The sequence below is a fragment of the Bos grunniens genome, chromosome 20 (assembly GCF_055505025.1).
Source record: "Bos grunniens cultivar Pamir isolate PY7600 chromosome 20, Bosgru_T2T1.0, whole genome shotgun sequence".
Taxonomy (NCBI): domain Eukaryota; kingdom Metazoa; phylum Chordata; class Mammalia; order Artiodactyla; family Bovidae; genus Bos; species Bos grunniens.
Window position 1 is genome coordinate 36,431,357 of NC_141184.1, and position 25,386 is coordinate 36,456,742.

At 35.8% G+C, this 25,386-nt stretch overlaps 1 protein-coding gene across 11 annotated transcripts in view; it reads right to left on the bottom strand.

Moving 5' to 3' along the window:
- The window catches only part of RICTOR (RPTOR independent companion of MTOR complex 2), a 138,954-nt gene that overhangs the window by 64,900 nt on the left and 48,668 nt on the right, over positions 1–25,386 (bottom strand). For 9 of the 11 annotated variants that reach the window (XM_086361496.1, XM_086361495.1, XM_086361494.1 and 6 more), the window contains 4 exons: positions 12,872–12,936; positions 11,971–12,102; positions 6,158–6,221; positions 90–216 (listed from right to left, as the gene is read on the bottom strand). In XM_086361496.1, the coding sequence (XP_086217622.1) occupies positions 90–216; positions 6,158–6,221; positions 11,971–12,102; positions 12,872–12,936 (388 nt within the window). The remainder of the gene's footprint in view (positions 1–89; positions 217–6,157; positions 6,222–11,970; positions 12,103–12,871; positions 12,937–25,386) is intronic. The other 2 variants (XM_086361504.1, XM_086361503.1) reach the window with 1 other exon arrangement.

The following is a 25,386-nucleotide window of genomic DNA, read 5'->3' on the forward strand; positions in this document are numbered from 1 at the left end:
TTTAACCAACACCTAAATAATTCACATTAAAAGTGTTATATATTCTTTCTAAAATACTGTATTTTTATTACTCAAAGAATAATTCTGACCTAGTTCACAGATAATGGCAATGCATGCTCGAACCATTCTGTCTCTTTCTTGAAGTCCATCATTTCCAACTGCTATTAATGAGTTGGCCACAGAGCTAGGAAACAAGGAAGCATTCACAGTAATCATCTGTAACGGAGAAATTAGAAAAAGAAATTATTTCCTAATACATTTTCAAAACCTATCTTGTTCAGACAGAGGTGTTTAAGACCACAAAATATTTTTAAGACCAAGGCATCAATTTTAATCTTCTGCTTCATATGAACATGTCAAAGGGCTAATACAACAGATATTTGATACAATAAATGTTAATCATTACCATGGAAAACAGTGTTGACTTTTTTCCCATAATAGTCCAGACTATAAATTAGTTGACTAACAAGATATAATCTTTCAGAGACTCTAAATTCCTCCAGAATAGGAGCTTATTCTAGAGGATAAGAGGAGCTCTTGTTGTTTTTCAGTCGCTAAGTCTTGTCTGACTCTTTGTGACCCTATGAATTGCAACATGCCAGGCTCCTCATGAATAGAATGAAAAGGCAAAAAAAAAAAGCTTAATTCTATTTTAAACAACGTTTCAGTAACCAGACAAACTAAACCAGTGGTGACAATAGCTGTCAACATACTTCTATATTATTACATTCCTGACCCTTTCTTCATATATAGTCACCACTCCATCCTATCAATTTACCTCATTAACCCAATTCTTTCCACTTTCAAACTCTGATTTGGGCCCTCATTCTTTCTTACTTTGACTGCAGTAAAATGAAACATAATAATCCCCCATCTCTAACTATCATTAGTTGATATACTGAAAGCCAAAGTTTAATAATCCATAATCTATTTTTTTTTTAAGTCCTCATTTTCTTTCGGATTGTTGTGGTGACTGCTCTCAGCTCTTAGAGGCCACCCTTAGATCCCGGTCATGGGGAGCTCACTCATGATTATTTGCTATTTCAGAGTAGGCAGGAATCCCTCCATAATCTATTTCTAATATTTCAAAAACTGTGCTGGAAACATTATACCCCTGGTGATAAAAACTTTTGTTGAATCTCACTTTAAATGAAAAGTTTAATTGGCAATAACATTTGGAATACTGAAAACAGATAACATATATCTTCCATTTGGAAAACAAGGAAAAATTATGTAGCTATTACTGTTTAATAAATAAAAGACTATTTGTTAGATGAAGTATTTCAAAATAACAGGTCCTTAGAGTGGGAGTAGATGAAAATGTTTTCTTCAGTTTGGGTGGTAATAAATATTGGGGATAATCAACCTTTCCTAGATATAACTATATTCAGAATTCTTCTGAAAAATAAGACTTGTATCATGACACAATTAGAGGATACAATATAACTTAATTGATATCCAGTTAGGTCCTTTAGAGATTCAAAGGAAAGATCTATGTTGGGTAGAGTACATGTAAATGTATGACAAGGTTCATATGAAAGTACAGAATACTGCTCCATGACATAAAATATATAAGTATCCAATAATTTTAAAATCTATAAAATCTTCCACATTTCCTTCTAAATAGTATCCTTCATTAATTAAAAATGGAGAAGAAAGGAGAAGAAAGGAAAAAGGTATAAGAAACTGATCTTTCTGGGTGAGAAAATTCTCATATCCTATGACTATTTGTATTTTAATACTTACTGATCTATTATTACACTTATAAGGACTATTAAGACATATGCAACATATTCTAAAAAGAGGTGGCCAACTGGCTTTCAGGGCCAAATCAAACATTAATAAACTGTCACCTTGGAAAATCAGTCCTCTCAATGCCTTAGTTTTCTCATTTGTAAATGAGGATGCATATGATCTGATGATTTCTAGAATTTCAAGTATTAAATTCTAATCTATGAATCTCAAGTGTAGTGCTATAAAATGGGTATCTGTAATTTAAAAGTTTTTACAGATGAAACCATTCTTATTTTCCAGGAAAAATATGTGCAAAGAAACTCTGTGTAAATTGGAGGATGTTTTTCTTACAAATCAATGAGCAATCAGTGAGGGAAAAGTCATTCAATTTAAATCTGTTGAAATAAAAGTTTAATCATCTCTTGATAGAACAGATATATATATGCAACAAATATAAGATCATAAGTATGTAATAAATTTGTATAACTGTTATAAAAGAAATTACAGAAACACTGACTTTTCTAGATAGATAGATAGTGAAGTTGTTCAGTCGTGTCTGGCTCTTTGCGACCCCACGGACAGTAGCCAACCAGGCTCCTCTGTCCATGGGATTTTCCAGGCAAATATAGTGGAATGGGCTGCCATTTCTTCCTCCAGGGTATGTTCCCGACCCTGGGATGGAACCCAGGTCTCCCGCATTGCAGGCAGACACTTTACCATCTGAGCCACCAGAGAAGTCTACTTTTCTAGGGTAAATATTTAAAATTTCAGCTAAGACTGTAAGATGAATCTAATGTAGAAAGTGGTGGAAATGAAAAGAGTAGGACACAAGCAATGATCATAGCAGTGGTGAAAGGCAGCTTGTCTAAAGCTAATGGAATAATGAGATAGGTCATAGTAACTGGTTGGCCAAAAAGTGAGCTCTGAATGTCAAGAAAAGCAGGTTGTGCTTAATACCAAAAGGATTCATGAGCCAGTGCAGGTTTGGAAATTTGGAGAACTGGGTTTTTCACTCTGGTTTAACCAATATCCTGCTGTGTATCAAGGGCAAGTGATTCCTTTAACTCAATCCCTTTCAACTATTAAAAAAAAATGTGAGATATATTAAATTCATGAATGTTGAACATGAAAGTCGCTCAGTCATGTCCGACTCTTTGCGACCCCATGGACTATACAGTCCATGGAATTCTCCAGGCCAGAAAACTGGAATGGGTAGCCTTTCCCTTCTCTAGGGGATCTTCCCACCCCAGGAATCAAACCCAGGTGTCCCGCACTGCAGGCAGATTCTTTACCAGCTGAGCCACAAGGGAAGCCCAGTAAATTTATACTGCATGAATAAAGAAATGATGTATGAATAATAGCCTAATTAGGCAGGAAGTAAGAGCTTCCCTCGTAGTTCAGTTGGTAAAGAATCCCCCTGCAATGCAGGAGACCTCCATCAATGCAGGAGACCTGGCTTTGATCCTTGGGTCAGGAAGATCCCTAGAGAAGGAAATGGTAACCCACTCCAGTATTCTTGCCTGCTGCTGCTGCTGCTAAGTCGCTTCAGTCGTGTCCGACTCCGTGCAACCCCACAGATGGCAGCCCACCAGACTCCGCCGTCCCTGGGATTCTTCAGGCAAGAACACTGGAGTGAGTTGCCATTTCCTTCTCCAATAGTATTCTTGCCTGGGAAATCCCCATGGACAGAGTCACCTGGCAGAGTACAGTCCATGGATTCACAAGAGTCAGATAGGACTTAGCGACTAACCCACCACCAAGAAGAATTTAAATTGGATAAAGAGTAGCAAGGGCTGCTCAGTGGGAAAATAATAATAGAAAATGAGAGCGGTAAGAATCAGGAAGGATTACCTGGATTAGAGAGAGAGAAAAAAAAAATTAAACACATTGAAAAAAAACAAGCAAACAAAAAAATTCCCTAAAAGAATGAAACAGGTGAAAAAGAATAAAAAGTAACATGAGTATTCTGAATTATTCATAAAGCAAGTTATCCAAAAGCAACAGGTATTTTTGCTTTTCCTTTAAAATATAAAAGATTAATTGTTGGTTAGTCACTAAATCATGTCTGACTCTCTGTGACCCCATGGACTGTAGCCTGACAGGTTCCTCTGTCCATGGGATTTCCCAGGCAAGAATACTGGGGTGGGTTGTCATTTCCTTCTCCAGGGATCTTCCTGACCCGAGGACTGAACGCAAGTCTCTGGCACTGGCAAGCAGATTCTTTACCACTAAGCCACCTGGGAAGCTCTATAAAACATTAATACTTTCATTGAAAATTTAAAAACTGTTCTAAATGCATACAAAAAACCCACAGTTGACCTAGCAATTATATTATTAACATTAATTTCTACTAACTCAGTTGTCAAGATGTTGCTGCAAAAAAGAAATACATGCTTTGATTGTTAAAAAGTATTAGTGAAATTATAGTTCCTCTGGCCATTAGAGGCCACTGTTGATTCGCAAGCATGCTTTCCCTTTTAAACTAACTGCTTTTAGCTAAACCAAGGAGCTCTACGACACAACTCTTGATTTGAGCCTGTTTTTACCACCAGGTACAAGCAATTTTTCTTGCCCTTGGATCCACAAATGATACCTGCCTCAAATTACTCTGTTCTTTAAAAGATAACAAAATTATATTTTTGTTATGGCATTACTAAATTGCTTCAAGGGTCTGCTTATTTTTATTGGGCTACTTACAAATTAAATGGTAACTTACATAAAACATTGAACAAAACTGAAAGAAAATATTTAGTGTATTCACTAAAGAATTCAAAGAAGAATTCAAAGAAGCTGAATTGAATCCATTTGGGTTTGTTTTTCCACCTGAATGCTATTTCTAAGGCAGCAACTCTCAAATTGTGGTACAGAAAACTGACAGTCCCTAGAATATTTTCAGAGATTCTGCAAAGTCAAAACTATTTTCATAGTAATTCAAAGATATTATTTGTCTTTTTTACTCTCACAAGTACATATGGAATTTTTCCAGAGGCTTCAATGCATGTGAAATCACAAGAGATTGGATATAGAAGCAAATATGACAATCCAGCTATCTTTTATCAGGACAAACGCTACAGAAATTTGTATAAATCTAAAATAATGCCACTCTAGTCATAAATTTTCTTTTTGAAAAAGTTATTTTTATAAAAATGTTATTTTTGTTTACTTATAATGAATTTTTAATATGTTAATATATCTTTAAATTTCTCACTTTAAATTCCTAGTAAGTAAATACTGACATATATATAACTCAAATAACCAAAGAGTTATTTCTAGGTTTTTCAGAAACATATTTTGTTTTTTTATCTTGAATTCTCAAAATTACTGCAGTAGGAAAGATTGTATGAGTAAGGAAACATAAATCTAATTTTTAAATTTAAATATGAAGAGTCAAATCATGATGCCCACATAGCAATTTTTACCCTATAACAAACATTTTTTTAATCTATCTCCAATATCACTCTTAACTAGAACTACAAGTTTCTTTGAAGACAATTCATCCATTTGCTTCTTCCTTACTATGCTCACTTGTGGGTACTATTACTAACCATAAGCTGGACAACTGGAAGGAAAAGGAAAGAGGGGGTCAAGTTAATGCACAAACTCAACATTCTGCAATTATGGAACATGTGCTGAATTCAAAAGTAGGGAAAGAGGAGAAGAGCTAAAAAATGTTAACTGCTAATTTTAGATATTTTTACATTAAAACAAACATATACTGCGTGAGTCTTACAAATTTTTAAGATGAAACATGATACTTCAGAATGAAAGATGATAAAATTCTTACATGAGCCATACCCTAACCAAATTAACTCTTAATTTAGTCTATTCCTCTGCCATTAGGGCATCACATTAACAATTTAAAGAAAAACTCTTGGAAAGCCTATCATTAGAAGCATTATGGATTATCCTCAACATCTTCTTTTGCAGAGTTTAGATTTTGACCTTTTATTCTGTACAATGGCCTGAATTGTTTATTGCAATTGTCTACTGATGTATCCAAATTCATCTTCAAAACAACCAGCTGGTGACCTTTGACATTCATTTAAACAGAATTAACCCCAAGTATATAATTAAGACAAAATGGGGGTGCCACACAAGTAATCCTCTTTCTCCAATAATGTATCAAAGCAGTAATTTCTTTATATGTCTAATAAAGGAAGAAATATTCTTTACAATGGAGATTTTATTAAAAATACTGTCCCAGCTATACCCAATCACATAAAATAATTACACAAAATATCTATGCTTACCTTGAAGTTTAATGGACCTACTTAATGCCTATCATTTCAACAAAATAAAAATGTTTAATGAGAATTCAGTCTTTAAATTTTAATAGATTTCACAAGACAGTCTAAATCTGAAACTGTAAAATGCATAACATGAAAGCCATAAATCTGCTTTTACTCTCAGACATGGAGCTTACCTTTCTGACTAATCGAAGTGCTTGTGTCCTCTCTACCTCGTTGCTCTGCTGTATGTCAATGCACCTAAAGAATATATAAAATATTTAATTATTGATAAAAATCTTATTAAACAAATTTTTGTATAATACCATGATCAGACAGACCAATGTTCATGTCAATACAGTATTTTTAAATGTTAATATATGTAATTTTTCAGTACCAGCAGATATTTAATATTTCCAGTTATAAATACTTATTATAAATCGAAACTATTTCATTTAAAACTCCAAGAAAGAATATAGGAAGTAATTTACAGAATTACATACATCTATACGGAAATAATAAACTATTTATAAAGCAAAATATCAGAAATCTACTGAAAAAGATATTCACCTATCTTTGATAAAAGTTCACAGATATTTTTTAAAAATTGTGAAGGAAAAGCATTTCAAACCTAGTTTTAGTTTAATTGTGATTTTAACCACAGCCTAAATTTTGCATGACTATGTTAAAAGTCTTACATTAGTCATAACAACTCTATTTTACTAAAATATAATTTGAAATGTGAATGTACTTCAAAAATTAATGCTCAAATATGACTTAACTGACATTTCTCTGTAAAGTTCATTATTCAATTTCTAAAGAGCTTTGGTTTATGTGGCAGAATAATTCATTCTTACTTATGTTTAGACAGTTCACTATTCTAATCAATATTTTACCTATTGATAAATAGATAACTTGCTATTCATAAAGCATTTCTAAAAAAAAAAATAAAAAAAAAAAAAACAAAAAGCATTTCTGCTATCTGAATATAATTAATCTAAAACAATTTTATCAAAAAGTAAATAGACACAGGATTCTATTTCTGGCCACAAAAGATCTGAACAATCCTCCTGCCAATGATAACTATAAAGGTTAAATATGTTACTTTATAAAGCAACTGTGAAAAGGCAATGGATAATAATCCCTGGAAAAAAGCACAAGCTCCATATTCACTCGGGTTTTGTATCTGGGGACACCTGTCAATTTCCAGTTTTAAGTGAATAGAGTCCTAAAAAAAAAACAAAAATCTTGCTGTACTGTGTAGAGACTGAACTGGCACAGCCAAAGTGGCTGAGACTTCAGGGGGAAAAAAATCTCAGAGAAACGAAAATAGAAGAGTAAGCAAGAATCTGCATGCAATCTTCTTTCCAAGACATTTGCCTATTTCTATGTTGTGCAAATGCAGGGTTAAAGTCCAAAAAACCAAGCAAAAAGCTACAGCTGAGCAGCCAGATAACTGAGTAGAAATTTTAGCAGGTATATAATACTGTAAGAAACATGTTAGGGCTTGAGGCTGATCAAGATGAAGTGGTTCTGCTAAACATTCACATTTTCACTTGAGATTCTCAATAGACACTTCCTAGCCAAGGCAAGGGAAAAAACAAATTTTAACAGAATCAGTGTAATAAATCAACACTCCAGAATAAAGCATAAGTCTACAAATAACATGATCCAAGAGCCAAAAATTTTTAATATACAATGTTCACATCCTATCACGTAATAATATGAAATATGCTTTAAGACAAAAAAAAAAAGAGGTCAAGTAGCCAAAATCCAAGAAAATGACAACAGAAACAAAACTCAAGTGATTCACATATTGGAACTGTTGTAAGAGATCTATAAATAACTATGACTATTATGTCCAAGAAAATAAATAAAGCAGAGATCTAGAATGTTTAAGTAATATATAAATCACAAAAATACAGTAACTGAAATTCAAAATTCAAGAGACTGATTTACTAACACAATGGAAGAAAAAAAAAAAAAAACAGATTAGTAGAAAGCACAAAGGTTAACAACACCAAATACGAAAATAATGTTACAGTAAGGGCATCACAGACATGTGGCACAGTGTAAAGATTCAACACTGTATAGCTGGAGTATCAGGGCATAGGAGAGAAAAGTAACAGACAAGTCTTTAAAGTAGCCAAAGGAGAAAAAGACATTACCACTTACAAGAAGCAACAAGAGAAACTACTTACTTAGAAACAAAATCCAGAACACAGTAACTTAAAGCACTGAAAAAAAGTAACTGATCAAAAAAAAATAGCCTTCAAGTGGGAAGGTAAATAGAGGATTTACAGACAAAATATGAAAGATTTCAACTCCAGTATACCTATACTACAAGAAAACAGTAATGGGAATTCAAGACAGTGACCCAAGATAGAAGTGTAGAAATGCAAGAAGGAAGAATATTGGAATGAGTAAATAACATAGGTAAAGATCAAGAGTTCCAATTTAATACAATTAACAGGACTATCCTGTGGGTTTACAAATATATATAGAAATAAAAATGTAACATGACAAAAGACAAGAGGGGAGGTAATATGGTCAAACTGTAAGAGGTTCTGGCTGTAATAAAAGTGGCAAACCTTAATATACCAAGGATAAATGTAATCTCTAGGGTAACTGCTAAAGAAGAAAAGGCTTTAAAACCAATACATTAATAGACGAGGGAAAAAAAAATCTTGATTTTTTCCCAAAGAAGCAAAAAAGGACACATGAAAGACCAAAAAATAAATGTGGCAAGCAGAATATGAACAGCAAGATAGCAAAGACAAGTATATATGAAAAACAATAGCAAGATGACAAATTCATAAACATATATATATATATATAATTACATTAGATAAAGCCCATAGACGCTGCATATAAAAACCACTAGACATAGTCTAAATACACCAATCAAAAGACAAAAATGGTCAAACTAGATTTTTAAAAAATATGTATGATGTTAACAGGAGAGAAACTTAAATTTTTAAGAAAAAGAAAAATAAAGTGAAAGGACAAAAAAGGATATATTGTGCAAATCCTAAATAAAAGAAATAGAAAGTCAGTATAGCTATCTTAGTATCAGATAACAAGAACACTCATAAAAGAAGTATTACTAGAAATAGACACATTTTTCTAAGTATAAAACAATTAGCCCAATGAGAAATTCTAAATATGAATGCAATAACAAAGCTTCAAAATATATAAAGAACTGACAGAGGAAGTAGAAAATGTGAATAGTATCATGCCAGTAAACAAACAAACAAAAAAACTGACTTTATAATATTAAAACTGCCTTAAAAAAAAAAACCCACAGGCCCAGAAAGATCCACTGGTGAATTCTACTGATCATGTACGGTAAAAAACAGTATATTAGATGAGTTTTTATAAAAATTCTTCCAGAGAATATAAAGAGAGAAATATTTCAAAAGTTGTTTTATAAACATACTCTTGATACCAAGATCAAACAAGATCAGAAAAATGGAAAAAATAGGCCAATACCTCTCATAAGCATAATTGCAAACATTTTTCCACAAACTATTAGCAAATCAAGTACAATTAAAAATAAAATAAAAAGACATAATGAGCAAATGGTGTTTACCTCAGGAATACAAACAAGAAACATAAAGAAATCCACCAAAAATCTACAAAAAGTATCATAAACAATGGCAAAAGCCGAACAATTTCAACGAGTTCAGGAGCAAAACAGTTATCCAACTACCATTTCTAGTCAGTGCAATATTCTAACCAGAGCAATAAGGAGGAAAAGAAAAACATAAGAATTGGAAAGAAAGAAATAAAATGGTCATCAATTGCAACTAATACTAATGTACATAGAAACTCTAATAAAATAAACTTAAAAACAATTAAAATTTAAAAATGAATTTAGCAAGATCACTGAGATAAGAATATACAAAAAGAAAACCCTACAATTATTTTTCTATATGTTAGCAGAGAGAACTATGAAAAAAAAATTTAAATTACATTAACACTATCATGTAATAAATGCCTTGCTGCTGCTACTGCTGCTGCTAAGTCGCTTCAGTCGTGTCCGACTCTGTGCGACCCCACAGACGGCAGCCCACCAGGCTCCCCCCGTCCCTGGGATTCTCCAGGCAAGAATTCTGGAGTGGGTTGCCATTTCGTCCTCCAACGCATGAAAGTGAAAAGTGAAAGTGAAGTCGCTTAGTCATGTCCGACTCTTAGCGACCCCATGGACTGCAGCCCACCAGGCTCCTCCGTCCATGGGATTTTCCAGGCAAGAGTACTGGAGTAGGGTGCCATTGCCTTCCCCGAATAAATGCCTTAGGATAAACCTAACAAATATGTGCAAGACCTCTGCTAGAAAACTACAAAATGTTGAGAGAATTTAAAGTTCCAAATAAATAAACTGAGAAGATTTGATATTAAAATGTTAATTCACCCCAAATTAATCCAGAGCTTCAATGCAATTACTATTAGTACCTAGGAAAGTCTGATGGAAATGGACAAGTTGATTCTAAAATTCATATGGAAATACAGAACTGAAAATAACCCAAAAACTTCTTTACTTAAGGAGGACTTACACTAACAAATAACTTACTGTCAAGCTACAGACACTTAAAACTGGTAGAAAACAGAGCTAGAACAAACAGGCCAAATAAAGAATATAGGGAAAGCAAAAATAGATCCATACTTATCAATTACCTGACTTACAACAAAAATGAAACTAATTTAGAACACAAAAGGAAAATCTTTTCACTAAATGCCTCTAATATTTATTGGATATTGATAAAAATGAATCATGACCTGACAATTATTTCAACATATAAGGAATAAACCCTTCAGAAGAGATCAAAGAGACCTCTCTTCCAAAGACCAAACTCATTAACCATAAAATAAAAGACTGCTATATTGGATTTTATTAATTAAGAAGAGTAAGAAGATAAAGTAAACTGACTAGGAGAGGACATTCTCAATTAGTATACTCTAAAGGAATCATATCCAGAAGACATCAAGAACTCCTACACAAAAAGATAAGACAATCCAATTTACAAATGAGCAAAAAACAAATAGGATACACAAACAGTCAACAGGCAAATGAAAGGGAAATGGAAATTAAAAGCACAATGAAACTCACAATGAAAACCATAGCAAAAAAGGTATAATTAGAAACTGAAAATAGTAAATGCTGGTAAGAATATGGAGAGACTGGAACACCAAGTATTTCTGATAGGAATGGAAATCAGTACAACCACTTTGGAAAACTGCACGGCAGTGAAAGTGAAGTTGCTCAGTCATGTCCGACTCTTTGCAACCCCATGGACTGTAGCCTACCAGGCTCCTCCATCCATGGGATTTTCCAGGCAACAGTACTGGAGTGGAGTGCCACTGCCTTCTCCAGAGGATCTTCCTGACCCAGGGAGCGAACCAGGTTTCCCACTTTGTAGGCAGATGCTTTACTGTCTGAGCTACCACGGAACTTATTACTTAAGTTAAATATACATAAAAATTTATCACCCAGCAATTCCACTCCTACATATGTACCTAAAAGAAATGAGCGCACAATATCCACCAACAACTTGTGCAATAAAGTTCAGGTCAACTTTATTCAAAATAGTCAAACACTGAAAACAACCAAGAAAAAAAAAAATCAACAGAATCAATTATACTCTATTTATAACATGAAATACTACATGGAATTTTTTTTTAAATCAACGTGGATAAATCTCACAGATAACATTAAGGAAAGAAAAGAGTAATATATACTTCCAATATATGATACTCAAAAATAAGAAAATCTAGTCTAAAATGAGAACAGTCAGAGCCATGTTTACTACTGATTGGGGGACACAAGAGAACTTGATTGGGATACTGAAAATGTTTCATATCTTATTTGGGATAATAGGGTACTTGGTTGTATCTACCTGTAAAAATTACAGGTTTTACACTAAAAATCTCTATACTTTATGATAGGTATGCTAAAACTTAATATATGATTTTAAAAATATATAAAAACAGAGGGCTCTAAGAAAATTACCTAGCTATTAAATAGTCCACTTTCAATTTTAGCACCTTCTGCAGAATACTGGAGTCTTGGATGAGATACCGAAGAGCTCGAAGCCCTGCTGCCCGCACTTCTTTTGCTTCATTCAATAAAGCTAACCGCAAGCTATATGAAAACAAAAAGTCATGCTACATGAGTTTCAAATACACACAAAATTGTGGTATCAAATACCTCAGCTGAAATAAGCAAAGATACTCATCATTTTAAACATATAAAAATTATTCACTGTAAGCCATGGTACTTCACTAATGTTGTTTTTTAATTTGTGCCTCTTTGGTATATCCCTACCTTCTGTACTTTATAAAAATAAAGGGAAATTATACATGCCTTTTTAAGGCTGTATCACATATGCCTCTACAATCTATCACTCTCCATTCACCTACCTGTTTCACTGCTTTCAAAGAATCACTGGTTTAAGCCAATAAATAAAAATGCTTTATAATGACAGTAGGAAGAGACTATTTATACCAATTTTAATTCCTAAGCATACCAAAAAGATGGTTTTCTTGGTAGGCTTGAGCAAATAAGGTTTGCAATAAGCACATGTTGTCTTAGGTGAGATGTAGAGATTTATACAGGTTCTTCTTGCTCTTCGGAATAACATGAGAACTTTTACTGTGTTTAATTTAGAAGTTAAGACTGTAGAAGTCCAGGTACTTTTCAACATTAGTTTTGATTATATGTATTTGAAAATTACAATAGGATAACAGTTGAAAATGTTAAAAATGTTGGAGATCCTAAATTTTTCTAACATTCACACAACTGTTTATATAAAATCAATACAAGGTGTTACAGTAACCTATTTTTAGTTTAAAATTACTAAAACTGAAATTACTAAAAATTCAGAAGATATGAAGAAGGGAACTGAACTTACCAAATTATGATATCCTCATAGTTAAAACCCAGTTTTTCTTCACTGTGGCCAATATCACAAAGCAGCTGTCAAAAAAACAAAATAAGTATACAAAAATGCATTATGTTTTTGCCTACTTACACACATTACTTTTTCAGAAAGGAAAATAAGATCTTTGTCTTTAATAAAATTTTGAAAAATATATGATTTGACTTTCAAAATATGAATATTTATGTCTATCACCTAATTGTTTTTCCGACTTGACAGTTCTAGATTTCATGACTCTGTTTGAAAACTAAACAATTATTTTTTATTATTCTTTCCCCCCTTCATACTTCTACTGCTTTTAAAACTATTCTTTCAGCGGTTACCACTGAGATTACAACATGCAGTTTTTGAAATTACTACAGTCTAACAGAAATTACTAGTTTACCATGTCCTCAATAAAAACACTCTTTAAACACTTCATTTCCATTTATTCATCTCACCTTTCCCTATGTTTTTGCTTTTTCTACCTATCTTTTAAGCCCTATAAAGTTACAACTGTTTTTAGTTAGTTCAATTACCAATTTATATTTACTCTCAAATGCACAACATTTCCATTATTCTTCACGTCAGTGATACCTTTATGGGGTATTCTCTCTTCTCCCTCAGTCATTGTTGTTGATCTGTTTTACTGGTGTCTTCATTTGTTTTATAGTCAAGGTTGCTGGTAATGAATTCAAAACAATTCAAGATGGATTCCATTCTTTGTTAAGAAGTCTGATATCAGTCTTATTACTGGCTCCTAAGAAGGTCATATTCTTTTTTTTCAGACTCCATGCAAGGTATTGTTCTCTATCTTTTGATTTTCTCATTCTAACTGTTCAAGTGTGGTTTTATCTGTATCCCTGCTTAGGGAAAACATAAATTTCCAAATCCCTAGGTTGATCAGTTCAGTTCAGTCGCTCAGTTGTGTCTGACTCTTTGCGATCCCATGAATCACAGCACGCCAGGCCTCCCTGTCCATCACCAACTCCCGGAGTTCACTCAGACTCACGTCCATCGAGTCAGTGATGCCATCCAGCCATCTCATCCTCTGTTGTCCCCTTCTCCTCTTGCCCCCATTCCCTCCCAGCATCAGAGTCTTTTCCAATGAGTCAACTCTTCTCATGAGGTGGCCAAAGTACTGGAGTTTCAGCTTTAGCATCATTCCTTCCAAAGAAATCCCAGGGCTGATCTCCTTCAGAATGGACTGGTTGGATCTCCTTGCAGTCCAAGGGACTCTCAAGAGTCTTCTCCAACACCACAGTTCAAAAGCATCAATTCTTTGGTGCTCAGCTTTAATCACAGTCCAACTCTCACATCCATACATGACCACTGGAAAAACCATAGCCTTGACTAGACGGAGATCTGTTGGCAAAGTAATGTCTCTGCTTTTCAATATGCTGTCTAGGTTGGTCGTAACTTTCCTTCCAAGGAGTAAGTGTCTCTTAATTTCATGGCTGCAATCACCATCTGCAGTGATTTTGGAGCCCAAAAAAATAAAGTCTGACACTGTTTCCACCGTTTTCCCAGCTATTTCCCATGAGGTGATGGGACCAGATGCCATGATCTTTGTTTTCTGAATGCTGAGCTTTAAGCCAACTTTTTCACTCTCCTCTTTCACTTTCATCAAGAGGCTTTTGAGTTCCTCTTCACTTTCTGCCGTAAGAGTGGTATCATCTGCATATCTGAGGTTATTGATATTTCTCCCGACAATCTTGATTCCAGCTTGTGCTTCTTCCAGCCCAACGTTTCTCATGATGTACTCTGCATCTAAGTTAAATAAGCAGGGTGACAATACACAGTCTTGACGTACTCCTTTTTCTATTTGGAACCAGTCTATTGTTCCATGTCCCGTTCTAACTGTTGCTTCCTGACCTGCATACAGGTTTCTCAAGAGGCAGATCAGGTGGTCTGGTGTTCCCATCTCTTTCAGAATTTTCCAGTTTATTGTGATCCACACAAAGGCTTTGGCATAGTCAATAAAGCAGAAATAGATGTTTTTCTGGAACTCTCTTGCTTTTTTCATGATCCAGCTGATGTTGGCAATTTGATCTCTGGTTCCTCTGCCTTTTCTAAAACCAGCCTGAACATCTGGAAGTTCATGGTTCACATATTGCTGAAGCCTGGCTTGAAGAATTTTGAGCATTACTTTACTAGCGTGTGAGATGAGTGCAACTGTGCGGTAGTTTGAGCGTTCTTTGGCATTGCCTTTCTTTGGGATTGGAATGAAAACTGACCTTTTCCAGTCCTGTGGCCACTGCTGAGTTTTCCAAATTTGCTGGCATATTGAGTGCAGCACTTTCACAGCATCATCTTTCAGGATTTGGAATAGCTCAACTGGAATTCCATCACCTACACTAGCTTTGTTCGTTGTGATGCTTTCTAAGGCCCACTTGACTTCACATTCCAGGATGTCTGGCTCTAGGTCAGTGATCACACCATTGTGATTATCTTGGTCGTGAAGATCTTTTTTGTACAGTTCTTCTGTGTATTCTTGCCATCTCCTCTTAATATCTTCTCCTTCTGTTAGGTCCATACCATTTCTGTCCTTTATCAAGCCCATCTTTGCATGAAATGTTCCCTTGGTATCTCTGATTTTCCTGAAGAGATCTCTAGTTTTTCCCATTCTGTTGTGTGCCTCTATTTCTTTGCAATGATCGCTGAGGAAGGCTTTCTTATCTCTTCTTGCTATTCTTTGGAACTCTGCATTCAGATGCTTATATCTTTCCTTTTCTCCTTTGCTTTTCACGTCTCTTCTCTTCACAGCTATTTGTAAGGCCTCCCCAGACAGCCATTTTGCTTTTTTTCCATTTCTTTTCCATGGGGATGGTCTTGATCCCTGTCTCCTGTACAATGTCAGGAATCTCCGTCCATAGTTCATCAGGCACTCTGTCTATCGGATCTAGTCCCCTAAATCTATTTCTTACTTCCACTGTATAATCATAATGGATTTGATTTAGGTCACACCTGAATGGTCTATTGGTTTTCCCTATTTTCTTCAATTTAATGTGAATTTAGCAATATGGAGTTCATGATCTGAGCCACAGTCAGCTCCCAGTCTTATTTTTGCTGACTGAATAGAGCTTCTCCATCTTTGGCTGCAAAGAATATAATCAATCTCATTTCCGTGTTGACCATCTGGTGATGTCCATGTGTAGAGTCTTCTTGTGTTGTTGGAAGAGAGTGTTTGCTATGACCAGTGAGTTCTCTCGGCAAAACTCTATTAGCCTGTGCCCTTCCTCATTCTGTATTCCAAGGCCAAATTTGCCTGTTACTCCAGGTGTTTCTTGACTTCCTACTTGTGCATTCCAGTCCCCTATAATGAAAAGGACATCTTTTTTGGGTGTTAGTTCTAAAAGGTCTTGTAGGTCTTCATAGAACCATTCAACTTCAGCTTCTTCAGCATTACTGGTTGGGGCATAGGCTTGGATTACTGTGATATTGAATGGTTTGCCTTGGAAACGAACAGAGATCATTCTGTCGTTTTTGAGATTGGATCCAAGTACTGCATTTCAGACTCTTTTGTTGACCATGAGGCTACTCCATTTCTTCTAAGGGATTCCTGCCCACAGTAGTACATATAATAGTCATCTGAGTTAAATTCACCCAATCCAGTCCATTTTAGTTCGCTGTTTCCTAGAATGTCAATGTTCACTCCTGCCATCTCCTGTTTGACCACTTCCAATTTGCCTTGATTCATGGACCTAACATTCCAAGTTCCTATGTAATATTGCTCTTTACAGCATCGGACCTTGCTTCTATCACCAGTCACACCCACAACTGGGTATTGTTGTTCCTTTGGCTCCATCCCTTCATTCTTTTGGCGGTGGCTCAGACAGTAAAGCATCTGCCTGCAATGCAGGAGACCCAGGTTCGATTCTTGGGTTGGGAAGATTCCCTGGAGAAGGAAATGGCAATCCACTCCAGCACTCTTGCCTGGAAAATCCCATGGATGGAGCATCTTGATAGGCTACAGTCCATGGGGTCGCAAAGAGTTGGACATGACTGAGTGACTTCACTTTCACTTCATTCTTTCTGGAGTTATTTCTCCACTGATCTCCAGTAGCATATTGGCCCCTACTGACCCGGGGAGTTCCTCTTTCAGTATCCTATCATTTTGCCTTTTCATACTGTTCATGGGGTTCTGTCCTTTAGCCGGGTATTTTCTATTATCTTGTCTTCTGATATGTCTAATCCTCTATTGTACCTATCCAGTGAGTTTTTAACTTGACATAATGTGTTTCCATTTACTTTGTACACATCCAATATCATAATAAAAAATCATTTTTCACCTATTTTCTCCAGTTTACTCTATGTTCTTGATATATTAACTACACTTTAAATGTTTAAAGTGTTTATCATCTAAATGGATATGAATGATATAGATAATCTCTGAGTCTGTTTTCATTATTTGTTTTTCCTTTTGTTCTGGTCATGCAGTCCTATCTTGGTGGATTCTATAATCTTTGTACACAAAAACTTGCAGAGATTCCTGATGACATCTTTCTCCACAAGGGATTCACCCTGCTCTCTGTGAGGCCAATGGACAATGGCGAGTCCTGATTAGGCTGCTGCCCTTGTAAGACTGAGTCAACCTCTGGTTTTTCCTTTCATCCCCTCCTTCCCCCAGGTTTCAACTGAAAGCTTGTTGTTCATGAGACGAATCTCAAGAGAATGACACATCTCATTTTTGCTTTACAAAAACGTTAGGAGCTCCACCTTGATTTTCAAAGGTTTTCTACTTAGGATTTTAAGTTTCCCATCCCAGGATTCAACACATGTACTGAGGAAAGAATCTCCTTTACTTGATTCCACAGGTCTCCATCAAAAGCTCTGGTGCTGTTTTCTCCATCTTTCAGCAATAGTACTCCTGGGACTAGAGTATGAATTTTTACCTTCCTGTCCACATTTCACATTAGTCAGTACTTCCCAGGTAAATATTGTTGCAGAAGTTAGCTCATTTCCACAAGATTCTTCTCTGAAGTCTTGGTTCCTACACCACTTACAGTCTGAGTAACTGCCTGTTGCCTTCACACAGGCTCTCCTTGTTTTTGACCCAGTCTGTTTTGACAGTTTATTTAAAAGCTATATGAATGCATGCTAAGTCACTTCAATCATGTCCGACTCTTTACAACCCTATGGACTGTAGGCTGCCAGGCTCCTCTGTCCATGGGATTTTCCAGGCAAGAATGCTGGAGTGGGCTGCCATTTTCTTCTCCCGGGGATCTTCCCTAGCTGGGGATGGAACCCGTATCTCTTACGTCTCCTGCATTGGCAAGCAGATTCTTTACCATTAGCGCCTCCTACAATTTCTCAGGAGGTCGGTAATATGGTCTGGTATTCCCATCTCTTTTAGAATCTTCCACAGTTTATTGTGATCCACACAGTCAAAGGCTTTGGCATAGTCAATAAAGCAGAAATAGATGTTTTTCTGGAAGTCAATATTACTAGCAAATAATATATTAGTCAAAAATATTTATAAAAACATGACTGGCAAAAGGTTTAGGCCCTATATTAGTTTGCTAGGGCTGCTGTAACAAATAAGCAAATTGGATGGTTTATACAAATAAATTTACTTTCTCATGATTCTGGAGGCTAAAAGTTCAATATCAAAGTGTCTTGACGAGTTTTTTGTTCTTAGGGCCTCACTCCTTGGCTGGTAGATGGCTATCATTTCTCTGTGTCGGCACATGATCTTTCCTCTATGTATGCTGTGTCTTTATCTTATCTGTTCACCAATCACGCTGGATTAGGGACCACCCATAGGATTTCATTTCATCTTAATTACCTCTTTAATGGGCCAAGCTTCAAATAGAGACACATTCTGAGGTACTAGGAGTTAGAATTTCAACAAACAAATTGGTGGGGGGGTTGGAGGTGGAACGTGCAGCACAATTCAGCTCATAACACCCCACCCTCACAGTAAAGTAATACAGGCAGGTGCTTAACATGTGAAAGTCTAAACAAATTGCAAAAAGATTAATGAGGCAAAGAGAATGCACAAAACAATTTACTGAAGATAAATAAATATATATCCTATTTCCTAAAATCTGAATCAAATACACCGGAAAATGCTATTTAAATAGAGCTTAACAAACTGGCAAGAAACTGTTTTTCAACATGAATATACTAAATAAAAAAACATACTGCGGATGGAATTATAAACTAAACACATATGGACAACTAAGTTGGAAAAATGCAACAAAATCAGGACTTTCTTTTGATGATTTCTACTAATAATTTAAAAAGTAAAGTAGGTTCTTCCAGATGTTTAAGCTGGATTTAGAAAAGGCAGAGGAACCAGTGATCAAACTGCCAACATCTGCTGGATCACAGAAAAAGCAACAGAGTTCCAGAAAAACATTTATTTCTGCCTTACGGACAATGCCAAAGCCTTAACTTTCAAACACACTGTGGAAAACTCTTCAAGAGATGAGAATACCAGACCCCTTACCTGCCTTCTGAGAAATCTGTATGCAGGTCAAGAAGCAACAGTTAGAACTGGACAAAGAACAATGAACTGGTTCCAAATCAGGAAAGGAGTATGTCAAGGCTGTATATTATCACCCTGCTTATTTAACTTATATGCAGAGAACATCATGCGAAATACCAGGCTGGATGAAGCACAAGCTGGAATCAAGATTGCTGGGAGAAATATCAATCACCTCAGATATGCAGATAATATCCTTATGGCAGAAAGCAAAGAGGAACTAAAGAGCCTCTTGATGAAAGTAAAAGAGGAGAGGGAAAGAGCTGGCTTAAAACTCAATGTTCAAAAAACAAAGATCATGGCATCTGGTCCCATCACTTCATGGCAAACAGACACAGAAACAATGGAAACAGTGACAGACTTTATTTTCTTGGGCTCCAAAATCACTGCAGATGGTGACTGACACCATGAAATTAAAAGACGCTTGCTCCTGGGAAGAAAAGCTATGACAAATCTTGACAGCATATTAAAAAGAAGAAACATCATTTTGCCAACAAAGGTTGGTCTCATCAAAGCTATGGTTTTTCCAGTAGTCATGTATGGATGTTAGAGTTGGACCATAAAGAAAGCTGAGCGCCAAAGAATTGATGCTTTTGAACTGTAGTGTTGGAGAAGACTCTTGAGAGTCCCCTGGACTGCAAGGAGATAAACCAGTCAATCCTAAAGGAAATCAGTCCTAAATATTCCTTGGAAGGACTGATGCTGAAGCTGAAACTCCAATACTTTGGCCAACTGATGCAAAGAACTGAGTCATTGGAAAAGACCACGATGCTAGGAAAGACTGAAGGCAGGAGGAGAAGGGGATGATAGAGGATGAGAATGTTGGATGGCATCACCAACTCGATGACATGTGTTTGAGCAAAGTCCAGGAGTTGGTGATGGACAGGGATGCTTGGTGTGTTGCAGTCCCTGGGGTCAAGAGTCAGATGCGACTGAACTGACTGAACTGAAAGCAGGTTCAAGCACAAGATCCTCATGTCATGACTTACAACAATAAGGAACTAGAAACAAATGTTCATAAAGGAGAAACCTATGTAGCAGTATTAATATTACATAATACTGAAACACAAAACACGCTGGGTCGCTTCAGTCGTGTCCAACTCTTTGCGACCCTGTGGACTGCATCCCACCAGGCTCCTCTGTCCGTGGGATTTTCCAAGCAAGAATACTGGAGGGGGCTGCCATGCCCTCCTCCAGGGGATCTTCCCAACCCAGGGATCTAACCCACATCTCTTGCATCTCCTGCATTAACAGGTGCTTTCTTTACCACTAAGGCCCATCTGGGAAGACTGGAAACACAAACAACAACTGCATAATGTATCAATGAGTTAGGGAAAATATTCTTTAAAATATACATTTCTTAAAAAAAGGTATATACTTTTTTTTAAGACGTCCACACATCACCATTTTATCACCAAAAAAGAAAGTACAATCATAGGTGATTTATTTTTCTTTCTGTGCTTTTCTGTATTTTATAAATATTTACAATGATTATCTATTACTTAGATAATCTAAGAAGAATTATATATACAGTATAGTATTCATAAATAGTAACAGAAGTAGCATTTATTGACTATTAATCATGTCAATCCTAGTAAAGAAGTAATATTTTGGTAATAAAGACAACTGAGACTAGAGATGGTAATAAGACCTCCAAACATCACAAAGCTATTATTAAATGGTAAAGCCAGAAATGAAACCAAACCAGTCTAAGTCCAGAGCCCACTGAAATATGAGTCTACTTTTGTATTAAAATTATTTACATATGCAATGCAAAAACAAACACACAAACAAACAAACAAAAATTTACATGGGGGAGGTGGTGGATTTAAAAACAGAATAACTGAACATTATCATTTCCCCAGCTGCAAAAATGGTATGAATCAAGAATCTGGAGAACCATACTCTTGGCTATTAACACATAAAATGAATAAGTGAATTTATTATATTTTTCTAGAACAGCTAGCAAAAAACACACACGAATTACTGCCCATTTCAAAGGATTAACAAACACACAAAAAGACTGCATTACTTAAAGACTTAAAGACAAAAAGACTTAAAACTGCATTACTAGAAATACGGAGTATTTGAGATTTCACAAATATTTTAGATTACTATCATTGTCACTGTATGGCACCATATATTAATAAAAAAGAAAATTAAAAGGACATCTTATCGTCGTGTTATCACTTAGATTTTGGAAATGTTCTAATTTATAAACTTAATAGAAAAATTAAACTCAGAATCTGTTATTAAAACATAAAATATTGTGCTTCTAAAATGGGGAAAATGTTAGTTTCTTAAACTAACTCCATTTCTAAAAAGGCAGTGTTTCCACTCTTCTGCTACATCATGTTAATAAAATGAAATGCTTTGAAACTTAAAAATAAAGTATAAAAAATCTTATCTGGTCAAGACTTAGTTTCTCACCTAAGTATGTACTTGGTTCTCCTTCCCTGCATTTTCTTTTTCACACTTACTAGATATCCTTGCAGAAAACTATATATTCAGTGAAACGTAATTTCAAAATTATCCCCCTTCTCAAACCACAAAATATATGACTGTTCACCATTTAACATTTGCTAGAATTAGCAGTTTTGAAAGGTGAAAAAAAAATTTTTGTCTAAGTTATTATTATGATTTCCTAAAAGCACACAGAATTTGGAAATTATTTAGAAAGGAGTTTCATTTTCTGCTACCTAATATAAATGTATTTATACTGAAAGAAATGTTTCTGAGAAAAATGTGCACTCAGCTGGAAAATGGAAAATCACAAGTAACTAAAAACAGTTTACAGTGAAACGTATTTCTCATAATTATCTGCCTATTCTCCAGGGACAGTAACAGATATTAAGGCTATCCTTTCAACAGTGGCTAAATTGTGCTTTCATATTGTTTGAAGAGGAACTAAAGAGACTCTTGATGAGGGTAAAAGAGGAGAATGGAAAAGCTGGCTTGAAACCCAACGTTAAAAATAATAGTATCATGGCATCCAGTCCCATCACTTCATAGCAAACAGAAGGGGAAAAAGTGCAAACAGTGACAGATTTTATTTTCTTGGGCTCCAAAACCACCGTGGAAGGTGACTGCAGCCATGAAATTAAAAGACGCTTGCTCCTTGGAAGGAAAGCTATGACAAACCTAAACAGCACATTAAAAAGTACAGATATCACTTGGCTGCTAAAGGTCCCTATAGTCAAAATTATGGTTTTTCCCGTAGTCATGTACACAGACATGAGAGCTGGACCATACAGAAGCTTAAGCACTGAAGAATTGATGCTTTGGAGTTGTGGTACTGGAGAAGACTCCAGAGTCTCCTGGACAGCAAGGAGATCAAACCAGTCAAACCTAAAGAAAATCAACCCTGACTATTCATTGGAAGGACTGATGCTAAAGCTGAAGCTCCAATACTCTGGCCACCTGATGTGAAGAGCTGACTCGACAGAAAAGACCCTGAGGCTTGAAAAGACTGAAAGCAAAAGGAAAAGGGGGAAGATGATGATGCGATGGTTAGACATCATCAACCACTCAATGGTCATGAATTTGAGCAAACTTCAGGAGACAGTGGAGGACAGAGGAGCCTGGGCTACACTGTCCACGGGGTCACAGAGAGTTTGACACAACTTAGCGACTGAACAATTGTTTCCAGATATATAGAAGAGGTCTTAGTAATCAGTGTTAATGAAAATATCCCCTTTGAAATAGAATTATCCCAAGTAGAGACTAAACTTTCTATATGTAAATAATGCACATATATCAGGAAATATATCTAAGAAATTAGAGAAGACACTGATAAGATTCTAAATTTTCCACTATTAAAGAAACATTACACTTTGAATCACCAGGAGAGTTCATCTATTGTTAAGTTTCAAAATATTAGGAATAACTTATTTTAATAAAAAAATTTTATAGTGATTTACTTTCTTACCAATCACCTCCCAATTTAAATAAACAAATCTTACAAATCAAACCCTTTTACTTTTAACTCTAGCAAAGAGGTGGGCAGAAATAGCAAGAACACTGAATTGGTAAATTTAAATAACAGGAATCTCATCCTGCCTCAACTACTGACTGAATTACTAATTAACCTTCAATCATTAAGTAACAAATTTTTTAAATTCTATCTTAGCTATTATTGGTAACTTTTCTTCTCCTGTGTAAAATATTAAAATGTAACAATGCCTGCCCTATTACATAGCTTTGTTAATAGTAAGAATAAATTACTGTTAGAAATCATTGAAAAATCTTTCAAAATGTAAGAATTAGGAACTTAATAGTCACTTAAAATGCTAAATTATTAGACATCACACATTTCACTGGCGTTCTGTTGCTTCCCACCCCATGTGTTTTTATGACTATCAGTCACAAAATACCTAGTTTAATATCACTAAATAGGATCGGAGTTCAGGCAGAAGTTGTAAGAGAAGGCTAAGCTCTTATTATTTAAAGCTGTAAAGATGATGTATCTTAGTCATATGGAAAGTGTTTGAGAATGAAACTAACCTAAAAGAAAAGAGCTGAGAAATGGAGAGAGAGAATACAATTAACATTTTTTCAACCCCTGACTCATTCCACCTGAAATTAAGATTTTATTTTTGGTCTTACTCGTGATGAAAGCAAATAATCAGCTCAGTTGAATTAGGTTTGTTAAATTTGTTACTTATACATCAACTTAAGCATTCAATACCATCCGAAATTCACAACTATTTCATGAGTGTAACTATTAAATTTTTTAATATAAACAAAAATATTGCTAATGATATCTTATATCTAAATGGGGAACGGGATTTCCCTGGTCCAGTGGTTAAGACTCCAAGCGTTCACTGCAGGGGGCACTGGTTCAATCCCTGGTCAGGGAAGTAAGATTCCACATGCCACATGGCGCAGACAAAAAAATAAATGAATGAATGAATGAGGTAAAGGTTTTGATAAGATGTCACTGGTATAGTGAAGGACAGGAAGCCTGTCGTGCTGTAATCCATGGGGTCTCAAAAGAATTAGACATGATTTAGTGAATGAACATGAACAACAACAACAACAACAACAACAACAACACTGGTCAGTCAGTTCAGACGCTCAGTCGTGTCCAATCTTTGCGACCCCATGAATCTCAGCACGCCAGGCCTCCCTGTCCATCACCAACTCCCGGAGTTCATCCAGACTTACGTCCATAGTGTCAGTGATGCCATCCAGCCATCTCATCCTCTGTCGTCTCCTTCTCCTCCTGCCCCCAATCCCTCCCAGCATCAGAGTTGACTCTTTTCCAATGAGTCAACTCCTCACATGAGGTGGCCAAAGTACTGGAGTTTCAGCTTTAGCATCATTCCTTCCAAAGAAATCCCAGGGCTAATCTCCTTCAGAATGGAATGGCTGGAACTCCTTACAGTCCAAGGGACTCTCAAGAGTCTTCTCCAACACCACAGTTCAAAAGCATCAATTCTTCGGCGCTTAGCCTTCTTCACAGTCCAACTCTCACATCCATACATGACCACTGGAAAAACCATAGCCTTGACTAGACGGAGATTTGTTGGCAAAGTAATGTCTCTGCTTTTCAATATGCTATCTAGGTTGGTCCTAACTTTCCTTCCAAGGAGCAAGCATCTTTTAATTTCATGGCTGCAATCACCATCTGCAGTGATTTTGGAGCCCAAAAAAATAAAGTCTGACACTGTTTCCACTGTTTCCCCATTTATTTGCCATGAAGTGATGGGACCAGATGCCATGATCTTCGTTTTCTGAATGCTGAGCTTTAAGCCAACTTTTTCACTCTCCACTTTCACTTTCATCAAGAGGCTCTTTAGTTCCTCTTCACTTTCTGCCATCAGGGTGGTGTCATCTGCATATCTGAGGTTATTGATATTTCTCCCAGCAATCTTGATTCCAGCTTGTGTTTCTTCCAGCCCAACGTTTCTCGTGATGTACTCTGCATAGAAGTTAAATAAGCAGGGTGACAATATACAGCCTTGATGTACTCCTTTTCCTATTTGGAACCGGTCTGTTGTTCCATGTCCAGTTCTAA